The sequence below is a fragment of the Hippocampus comes genome, unplaced genomic scaffold, assembly GCF_001891065.2.
Source record: "Hippocampus comes isolate QL1 unplaced genomic scaffold, H_comes_QL1_v1.1 scaffold39, whole genome shotgun sequence".
NCBI lineage: Eukaryota > Metazoa > Chordata > Actinopteri > Syngnathiformes > Syngnathidae > Hippocampus > Hippocampus comes.
The window spans coordinates 303,096-314,275 of record NW_017842054.1 but is presented as its reverse complement, the minus strand read 5'-3'; the positions used below and the strand labels follow the sequence as shown (position 1 = coordinate 314,275).

Sequence of the window (11,180 nt, the reverse complement as noted above, 5' to 3'; positions counted from 1 at the left end):
CCCGCCAGTACAGTGCGGCGGATACAGTCAAAAGCGCAGAGACACCTTGGAGGACACTTTTCGCGCCGCGCAGCTGGATCGGATGTTTACGCCTGACTTTTATCGTTACGATATTCTTTTGTGTTAATTACCGTCGGTTTATTTGATCAACTAGGCACCGAGCTATTAGCGAGCGGCGCTCGCGCGCGCGCGCGCGCGCACGCACACACGCGGTGCAGTGAAAAGGATGCAGAGGAGCATCTGTGGTCTTCTGGGCAAAGCTGTTCATTATCTGGAGATAAACAACTCAGCTCCTTAGTCCTACCTGTGCCCTTGATGAAAGCGACGCAACATCGTCAACGACGTACTTCCGTCGGCTCGCATACTTTCCTTCCGAAGGTTTCGGGGGCAAAAGTCAAACGGCGAATTGGCCGACCTCTCGTCGGGGGAGTCCACGTGGAAGGTCCTCTCGATGACGGTGGTCCACTGGAGGCAGCGTATGATGAAGGTGTTGGGCTTGGGCCTCTCCGTCTTCATCAGCTGGCATTCTGCGGGCGAGACGCGAGGCTTGCTGAGCAAAATGCACGGCGAGTGGAAAGACAAATTCAAATATGCGGGGGTCTCAAGCGAGGCGAGGGGACTCGGAGATACGCGCGGGTCGGCAACCGTGACCCGCAAGCGTGCCGAGTGCCGCCGCCGTGAGTGAAAACGCTTTGACCGGAGGGCCTTTGCTTTTGCGAGCGCAGCGCCGCGTTCCCTCGCAATATTGCCGTTCGTTCTCCTCACTTAAGCCACCGTTCCGGGAGGGATTTTTCAACGCGTGCCTCAACTTTACATCGTGACGAGAGCGCGGCAAAAAGACCCCCTTTTCGGCCCTTTACCGGACTGGCGGATGTTAAAGCGCGTACGTCAGTTGAGTCGAAAGCACGCGAGGGCAGGCGAACCATTTGGGACGACGCCTTTTCATTTGATTCACACGGGCGCTACGGCTTTTCGCCGATGCGGCCGGAGGCGGGGATGGAACGCGTTCGTTTCGCACTTTTCAGACCCGGGTCAAAAATAGGTCATTTCGCTCGGAAATGTGGAACGAAACCGTCAAGTTACACTTGATGATGCCCGACGCTCTCTGAGGAAAAGCCGGAGCGGGCCAACCAACGTGCGCGGCGCATAGACGAGACAGACACGCGCAGGCAGAAGAAGTGACAGCGACTGTGAAAAACGCCGTGCGCGGAACACGCCGACTTTTAGGCAAGCGCGTTCCATGAGCGCAGATGCAGCCGGTCTTTGAATCGCTCGGAAAGAAAAAACAAAAAAAGGTAATAACGTCCACCGCCGAGGATTCCAAACGCAGCCGCTTCGCCGTGCCAAAGGATAATATGTGCTGCGGCACATGCGCATCTGGTGAATTTCTGAAGAATCGCACGGCGGGCGGAAAAAAACCAACAAAAATGGGCAGCGCATTAGGCCATTTGTACACAAAGGCAGAAGCGTGCGCGCACACGGCCAGATGGGGCGGTGAGCTGGCTGCGGGCACGGAGAAGGCCTCCGTTGCGACGTCCTCAGCCGGCCCCCTTTGGGTTCCGGGGAGGCGCGGCGCGGCGCGGCGCTGGCCTAAATTTAGACGAGAAGGTTAATAGCGAGGCCGCACGGGTCCAGCACACACCTGACCTGCCGCGCTGCCAGAAAACAAGGTCAGCGGGCGCCCCGTGCCAAAAAGCGCTCCCACCGACACGCGGACGCTGCGAGTCGAAATTGGCTTTGCCACCGCGGGCGCGAGTACTTTTGTGGGCGGATGCCTAGATGTGCGCGTGCGCGTCACTCGGCGGGGAATCGGCCTGTACCGTCTCAGCTCCATCTGACCACTTCTGTCGCTCGCTCGCACGCCGATAAACAAACGCGGGCCCGCCCGCACGTACGCACACACGCGCCACCTGGCCTCACAGCTTTGGGCAACAGATGTGGCGGTGCCGGCGCGGCGCCAAGCAGCCGGGGCCGGATGTACGGCCCGGCTTGTCCTCGGCACCGACTCCTTTTCCCTCCTCCTCCTCCGCCTTCCCCTTTTCCCGTCTCCTCCTCCTCCTCCTCGCGCTCTGTACGGGATGCGTCCGCTTCCTGGACGTCCCTCCATCGGCTCATCCGTTCGCACTCGGCCCTCGCGCCTTTTTTTCATGAAAAACTGAGCAGCACTTTACAGTCGGGGGACACAATTGCATCGAGCACCCGGAACAATTGCGGGGGGGGGCCTTCATTTTTTTTATATATAGCCCAGCACGACTCTTCTTTTCATCTGCCAACTGACGACCAATAAAATCCTGTCGACCGTCTCCTATGGGCCCAGCTCAACCATGCCGTCGTGCGGCACGGAAGGGAAGGCTCATTTGATTTTTGAACAAAGATGTGATGGTGCTCATCCCAAATCAGCCATCGAGATGATTCTTAGGGGCCGTCCCAGCAGAAAAGCGCCTTTCCCACCCAAGGGGATGACAATCACGTACTTGCGACGGAGAAGTTGTTGAGCGGGTAGGGCAGGTCGGCGTCCTGAGGTTTCTCCTTGTAGCCGATGAAGGAGCCGTCCGTCTTGAGCAGGAAGTAACGCGGCCGCCAGTTCTTGATGTATTCACCTGCGGGCACGGAAGAGGGGCACGCTGTTATTCAGATGAATCGGAATCAGCCGGCCCAAAGACGACAGCGCGCAGTCTCGGGTGACTTGGCACCCGCCCGGCAGATTCCCCTGGGATTCTGGGGCAAAATATGACAAAAACATGTTGACTCGCGCTCGACTCAAGGCCACCGTGCCAGCGGCGTCACCCGGCCGGCGCGCACGGGCAGGTGTTGAGGTCGCCGCCCTGCTCAGAGTCACACACGCGCACCCGGACAGCAACACGTCCAGTGAAAACAGGACGAGGCGCGGAACGGCCCGTCGCGGACCGCGGCAACAAATAACATCTGCCGCGCAGTTGGCGGCGGAGCTTTAGCCAACTGGCGGGCACGGGCTGGCACCGCCGCTCCCCCCCAACGACCTGCCGCCGGATTACACAAGAGTCAAAAGGTTTTCACAACAGCGAGGCGGGTCAGACCTCGCGTTCACAGCACAGACGCACCTGGGTGGGGTGTCGCGATGTGGAGCAAATCTGGAGATTCAAATCACGCCTCGCCAAATTAAAGGCGCCAGAGTGCAGTCGTTTGGTTTCGCTTTTTGTCTCGGCGGGCCACGGCGCCAAGATTAGCATTCACAGCTCGCAAACCGCCGTCCGGCTCGTCTGCAGCGCGCTCGGCTTCGGACGACGGCCTTCACGCCGCACCTAACTCGCGTCGCGGAGTTCAGTTGCTCGGTGCGCGACGAGAATCGGGCGGGCGGCATTCACACCTGACAAAACAAAGCGCGCCAGAGTCCGGTTGCTTGAACGAGGCCGGGGTCGGGGTGCCGAGGTCGGCGCCTGACCAAACGAGGCGCATCAGAGTTCCGCGGTGCGCTCCGCATGAAGGCCATCGCACGCCAACGAGCGAACCGCGGCGAGGTGGAGACGAATCGCGTTGGCAACCTTCAACGCTCGCTCGCGGATCGCTCGGCCATCTCAAAGGAAGCTCTGCGCAGAGTTCACTTGTTTGGGCTGTGCCGGATTCGCACCGTGGGCTCGGTTGTTTGTTGGGCGCCGGGGCCAGACGGCACCCAACACTTTGGCGGCAGAGTTTCACTTGACACAAACCGCACGCGGGTTCCGTTTGTCACCGTGGAACGGGAATCGGACCGCGGCTCTCATTCTCGGTCAGAGCCACGGGCACCGGAGCTCCGGCGCTCGTTTGCAGGATGGCATTCACACTCGGGGAGGAGCCAAGCTGGCAGCGCCGGACGCTCGGTCAGTTCGTGAGCAAGAAAGACCCAAGCCTTCGGTGCGCCGGGATGGGCGTAAACGTTTCACCGGCAGCGATGCTCCCTCCTTCTCACGCCTGCTTTTGAACGAAGCGTTCCACCGGCGTACACCTGCCGCAAAGAGACAAATGGCATCTGCGCCGGCAGCGCGCGGCGCCGGCGAACGGCGCCCATCAACTTTCTCGGGCTAATTCGCTCCAATAGGAGGTGCGCGTGCGCGTGCGCGCGTGCGCGTGCCTCTTTGATGGGGCCCGTTCTATTTGCGACATCCATTTCAAGCCGGAATGACAGCAGGCCACGCTCATTAGCACCTCGCCGAAAAACACCTGCTCCGCCGAAGGCACCGTCTGACTACGGGCCCCGCCGCTACCTCCGAGTTCTGTCGGGAGTGGAGGTGTGTTGGGTGTGCTTTGTGCGTGTGTGTGTGTGTGTGTGTAGCAGCTGATTTGAGTCTCCACGCAGATAAGAATATGCAGCCGGGTGCCAAGGCGTCGTCGTGATTATCAAATCACACGTTTCCCCCTCAATTGGTCTTTATTTTTCTCTCTTTTTAACAACTTCGCCCACTCGCCCCCCCCCCCCCATCCCTCCCGCGCACATTTCCTCCTCCTGTCCTTTACACAAGCGAAGCATATTCTTTGGATCGCTCGCTACCGATAAACACAAGAAGCGAAAGGAAGGCTAGGAAAGAAAACAGAAAAGGTGGGAAAGAGAGGGTGCCATTCTTGCAAAGTGTGATCATTTCGACCACACCAGACTGTATTATGAAAGTGGAAAGAAGGGCTTTTGGTCATTGTTGTTGTCACCCTTCTGCTCAATAACGAAGGGAACAATGACAATGTGACTGGAATTTGCCAAGACACATCGTGAGATGACTCACCCCAAATAAATAAATACTGCACAGTGAAGCGTCGGCAGTGAAATCTCCCGAAATGTTGATGCGATTGCCTATATTATGAACCCCAATACACCCCACAATATCATTTCAAAGATATCTTGACCACGTGACTCTGAAAAAGTCAACGCCTCGCAAATGAACGGCAAGGCAGTCACAGGCAAATGCGATCCGGCACGCGCTCTTCCGCTGGGTGTCGGATGCACCCGTTTGCGGGCTGACTGCACGACAAGTTTCCCCACGAAGAGGAGAGAAAAGTCAAAGCGCTCAGAACCACAATAAAACTGGCGAAAGGCCGGCTGGGCCGAGTCCCGTCTTTTCTCTGAGTCACTTCGGAGATGAAAGTGTCCAAGCGACCAACGCCTGGAAGCTGGCCGCTTCATCGCTCAGCTGTTCAGCACCACTGAAAACATTTCAGCCGACCAACAGGCCAGTGTGCGTGTGCGTGCGTGTGTGTGGGCGCGTATAATGAGATGAGTGGGGGGGGGGGGGGGGGCAGCCAGGGGTGGCACAGACGGCAAGGGGAGATGGACAGTTGTCCGCGCGAGGCTTCCAAAAGCGGCGGCGGCGCAGGCACGCAAGCGGCGCGGAGCCCATCCAACGGCGTTCCGTCGAAGCAATCCCGCGTTGGCCCGGCCTGTGACGAGTCCGGCGAAGCTCTTCCACTCTGGACAGCTTGTCTGGGGAGCCACATGTCTCTCGTTTGGACCGCTGCAGAAGGAAGGAGGGGGTGGGGGGGACAACAGCCGGTTTCCTTCCCACACCATCGCCTCGCTTGGGTTCCGTTTAGTTTTAGCCGCGCGAGCTCCCTTCTCCCGCAAGACCAATTAGTCCGTACTCATACTATATGGCGGCGGAGACAACAAGACTCTTTTGTTTCTTCGAACAGCGGGATATCGGCGATAAAGGACAGCGCTGTGATCTGACGGATCCAAGAAAGGAGAGCGGGAAAAGAGCCTTTTTTTTTTTCTTCCCAAGACTTAATTGGCACAGGAAAAGACATTCAACTTTGGCGCACTCCTACGTCTTGTACGAAACCTCAAAGAGTCGTTTTTTCATTGGTAGGACGACACAAAAGCAGCGACGCCTTGTAAGAGTCCTTCACAATCAAATGGTCGAGTCGTAGCTTCTTCTTCAGGACGTCGAGGATCGGGCTCTCCTCGTTACGGTGAGGCAAATGTTCACGCGTGTTGCCTTTAAGAGGCGGGGCCGGGCGGAGCAGCACATGCATCGAAGTCCGTGGCCCGCAGCGGCCCCTGCGCAAGTGGGCTTTTATGGCGTTGATGGCACTTGCGTGCGATCACGTCGGCCATGTTCAATGTGCCCTAAAAAAAAACCCATTTGAACGCGAATCCCCTGCGGATTCGTTCCACACAATTCTGGTGTCCAGCGAGGAAGGTAAAAGTAGCGTCGAAAAAGACGAGGCATCGGCGGTCACCATTCTCCGGCGCCGCGCTCCTAGAAAGGGGCCGGTGAAGCGGCTGTCGGGCCGGGTGACCGCCGAGGGAGCCTTCGAGTGAACGGGACCCACCGCGCGCTCAAAATATTTCAACCAATAAACAATATTCGGAGAGTCGGCCGTATCGCTCCGGTGTCCTTTTTTCCATTCGATTTCGGGGATCGTGAGCGGGGATGTTAACAACGAACCACGACAGAGCGAGGGAGGGCTGCATTTCTGAAGAAGAATCGGATTTGGAAGCACAATCAATGGATGCTTGAAGTTCTTCTTTCTGAAGCGATTTCGGGTCACAACATTTCAATGGGACGGATTTGCACCTTTCTGCCTTCTCCCGCCAATCCACGAAGGAGCGAATTCCAAATTGGAAATGGATACGCGTGGCATTTTTGGGACGGGTTGGGCGGTGTCGCTTGAAAAACCAACTGTGCGTCTGCCCATTGCGCGGGCTGCGTCAACTTGAAAGCATCTTCAAGAGTCAAGTTGACTTTCCCCGGGAAGGCCGGGGCGGCGCAAGACTCGCCGGCGGCCCGTTCGTCTCCAGCGGCAGCTTGCCGTCTCCACACTGGCAGACCAGAGATGAATCGGATGCGACTGTGTCCGTTCCAAGCTTTCTGATTGGACAATTAGGACGACACACTGGCTAAGTGTCACTCAATTAGCGGGGCTGATTAAGCATTCATCTCAGCGCGCCTGCGTGAGGGGGCCAACTGCATTCGAGGCAGGTACAAACCACAAAGCTGAACTTGAGCCAGAAGAAGACAGACACGTGGCGCTAACTCTTCCCTTCCATCTCGCGCTCCTTCAGGACGGGGGGAGGGGCGCCAAAAACCCTCGACAGGGTAAACGAGCACAAAACTACGCGAGCTCACCAGCCATTCGTTCATCAGCCCCGAACGGGGATTTCATTTAACGCCTTGGCCGAGGCCGCGGCTGATCCGCAGATGGCGCGGAGGCGGAGCCGGGCGACCGGCGGGGCGCTCGGGAGGATGCGGCGATGGCCGACCGTCGACGCGGTCGGCCATCCGGGAAACCGTGCGGCGCTTTTTCTGTGAGAGCCTCCAGACAGGTCGAAGACAAAACATCAAGCCCGAGAGTGTGCGCTGTACTTGATACCATCGACACGGCGGCGTCGGTGCCGTTCCTCTACCTGCTCCGATACGATGGCATCGATGCCAATTTAACAGCCCGCGATACCGTTCTGCCCTCCCTGGCCGCGCGGTGTGCCGGTTGGCGGGTGGCAAAGGCTTCTTTAAAAAGAGCCACGTGGAGCCTTTCTCCCCCATGCGAATGAAAAATGCCCAAAGTGAATGAAAGCGCACCTCAAGCGGCCGAATGTCAATGGAAGCTCATTGAGATTCACATGGGTGCCACGTAGTTCCCATCTTGTACCTAATGGGGGCGGGTTGGGGGGGGGGGGGTTCAATGCTTGTATTCTATTTTGATATGTTGTGGAATATGTGGGTATTTTCACCAAATTGCTTTTTTTCTTCAATGTTCAGCATAGGGGGATACTTTTGAACTTTGTCTTTGAAATGGAACTGTTGAACTATTCCGTACTTTGGCTGCTGTTTGGTCTCAGAAGTTGCCATTTTGCCGTAGTGTGCGCGCAAAACAGCGGCGGTCGGGTCAAGACGCGGCAGAGGAACTGAAGGAGGCCCGGCGTGGATGAACAAGTGTGGCAGCGCGCAACAAGCTGTGTCGTGCGTGTGTATTTATCCTAGTGGCCAAGTGCGACCCCGCCGACCCCCCCACCCTGACCGCGGCAGTTCGAACTCCAGTCTGCTCAGACATCTTAGGGCGATTCTGGGCTCTGGGGCGCAAATCCACTTAGAGCGCATTAGTGTCATTAGCGCATCGGGGCCGCGGCCGCTGTAGAGGACGCCGGTTTCAGTGCAGCAAAGCAACGGATCGGAGAGTTACGGGCACAGCTGGTTTGCGCTCACGTGACCGAGACCGGCGTGTTCGGCCGAATCCCCCCCAAGGTCCCCGGTGGGAGCCCGGTTGTCCCTTGGGGGCGGCAAAGAGATTTCACCCACTCCAGCTGCACACTGGGACGGAAGGAGGCGAAGCTCTGGTGCCCCTCTGCCCCCCACCCCTCCAATCCCAGCTGGTCGTCAGAGAGCTCACTCGACGTATTCATTCACCCCTCCTTTTCATCTTTCTTTATCAATTGCAGTACGGCAAGCGTCCAGTAGATGGTGGTGGCTCCTTGGAGCACAGCATCTCACCGCTGACGCTCCACTCCGGATCTCACTCGCGACGTTAGTGTGTGTGTGTGTGTGTGTGTGTGTGTGTGTGTGTGTGTGTGGGTGCGTGTGTGTGAGGCACACTGGGACGGAAGGAGGCGAAGCTCTGGTGCCCCTCTGCCCCCCACCCCTCCAATCCCAGCTGGTCGTCAGAGAGCTCACTCGACGTATTCATTCACCCCTCCTTTTCATCTTTCTTTATCAATTGCAGTACGGCAAGCGTCCAGTAGATGGTGGTGGCTCCTTGGAGCACAGCATCTCACCGCTGACGCTCCACTCCGGATCTCACTCGCGACGTTAGTGTGTGTGTGTGTGTGTGTGTGTGTGTGTGTGTGTGTGTGTGAGTGCGTGTGTGTGAGTGCGTGTGTGTGAGTGCGTGTGCGCGCGCGCATGTGATTTGAACAGAGTCCGGCGCTTCCTAAAGCACATTTGGGATTAGCGCGGGGTTAGCATATTAGCAAATTGGCCGCGGGAGGGGCTGGCAGCTCGGCGCCACCTGTGCCACTTTTGGCCCCCCGCGTGGCCGAGTTGGATTGACTGCGGTGTGGTTGTCTAACTAGGGATGAAAGGCTTTCCAGATGACCCATCAACACCGAGAAATCCTCGATCAAACCATTCGGATTCCCATTTCTACTAAATACGTCTTGTTTTGACTTCCTTTTCATACTTTTGCCAGATTTATTTTCATTTTTCGTCGATTACGCTTGTATTTTTTTTGGGGGGAGGGGGGGCTGATATTGATATTGCCAAAGATTTTTTTCCAAATACTTTGTCATTTGGTCTCACATAGTATTTGATTGAATCTTTTTGAAATTGTCATCAATATTTTTGTCATTTCTGTCTCATATTTTGTCATACGTTTTCCACATTTCCACACAGGACGTGTTATCTTTTTGCATTGAGTTTTTTTCATTCGATGTTGTCTATTATTTTGGTATTCTAAGATGTGGGTTTTTTTTCCATTTCCTATTTTGCATTCTGTTGTCATGTTTTGTCAGTCTTCGATTTACAAACACGGTTGTATTTTGCCATATATTTCTATTTTGTCCGTTTCTCAATGGTTTTTCTCGGATCGTTTTTAACTGTCCAGTATCTCTTCATTTTCAAGTCTTATTTTAAAAACGTGTGATTGGAAAAAAAAACTTGAGCACACGCTGTGAATCTCATAGCTGCAGGAATAAAAGGGAAAAAAGGCTTGAATGTGCAAGCTTAATGGCGCGTGAACACCTGTCAAATGGCAAATGTCGCGCTGCCTGTGTTCGTAATGTGCGCGTGTGTCTAATGTGAGAAGTGCTGGTCCGCACGCACGCACGCACGCAGGCGTGAGTTAACTTTGTGCTCTTTTCCATCTTCAAGCTTTCTGTCCTGCATTCCCGGCATCGGTTTGAGCTCCATCGCCAGTGTCCTTACATAACGCGAGATCATCATCGTATGCCGATGAGACGTAGAATGGCGACGTTTTTCGATCGCAGCAACAACGGCGCTCAAGTTCTTTGTGCCGCACGACCGCTCAGAATAAAATTCCGAAACTGGCGGGGAACCGCGTGGGCTTCATTCAAGTTCGTTTCTTCTTCAAGGGCGGAGTGGCGGAACCTCAAAGACTATTCGACAGGATTGCCTCCGGCGGGGGTTTTCTAGTACTCAGGACATTTTTGTGTCAGGACAATGCGGCTAAAGCGGCATGGTGTGCAAATCAAAACGCACGCCACAAAGTCAGCGAGATGGGGTCAGAAGGTGAAGACGCCCCCCCCCCCGCACATGCGGCAATCAGGAGGAAACACGAATGCGGAACTACGTCTCATGATGGGGAAGAAAGTTAAAAAAAAAAGGGAAGGGCGTTGTATGGTGGCAGTGAATGCTTGATCATTTTAAGAAAATAAAGCCATAAATGAAATAGATTTTTTTTTTAAAGGAGCAAAAACGTGCTCTGTTATTTGAGTCCAAAATTGTAGCGCCCTACCTAATGTTGTTATTCAGCGGTTAACTTCCTGTCACACTTCCATTACCTTGAAAAAAAAAAAAAGACGGTACGATGCCTTGAGCGAGCCCCTCCGCTTCTGCAATCCCATCTTTATTTTGGGACTAATACTGCATTTATTCAGCGGTGAAGTTTCTTTTCGTCCGCTCCTGCGCTTGACAGCTCATCTCCTCGAACAACCGTCATGCGTCTTGAAAGCGCAATCCGATACCGGCGAACTTGTGCGCCAATTAAAATAGGAACGAGGCGAGGCACACTCGCGGTTCCGGGTGTCGAAATTCGGGGCTGGCACATTGACGCGCGAGCACCGAAGGAAATGGATGGATGGACTTAACGTGGCCTTGGAAACCTTTTGAGATGGCGGCAGGTTGACAAGGGACGTTGCGGTGGGGGCAGTTACTACGCTGAACGTCAGACAGGAAGGCGTCATCAGAACTAACACAGCTGTCCAACTGTTGCCTACAACTCAGTGCAAGTGCGTGTGTGTGTGTGTGTGTGTGCTCATTCATCTTTCAAAGAGTCCGGGTGGGACCTTAACCAGCCCGGCCGGCCCTTGCCAATTGAGCAGCGGTGAACAGGTGCAAAGCTTTGTGCGTGTGTGCGTGCGTGTGTGTTTTGCTATTATTCCAGAGTGGCCGGCTCTGTATTATTCATTCAGAAATGCCGGGCTGGGGGCCTTGGGCAGCAGCTGGCGTTACGCGTGCATGCGTGCGCGCAACTTAAGACCCACTGATCTTTTGTAAAGCCACCCC

General features: G+C 55.5%; 1 protein-coding gene across 2 annotated transcripts in view; it reads right to left on the bottom strand.

Moving 5' to 3' along the window:
- akt3a (v-akt murine thymoma viral oncogene homolog 3a) overlaps positions 1-11,180 on the bottom strand; it is a 32,652-nt gene that overhangs the window by 15,197 nt on the left and 6,275 nt on the right. For both annotated transcript variants that reach the window (XM_019860306.1, XM_019860307.1), the window contains exons 2-3: positions 2,475-2,600; positions 416-527 (exon numbers count right to left, since the gene is read on the bottom strand). In XM_019860306.1, the coding sequence (XP_019715865.1) occupies positions 416-527; positions 2,475-2,600 (238 nt within the window). The remainder of the gene's footprint in view (positions 1-415; positions 528-2,474; positions 2,601-11,180) is intronic.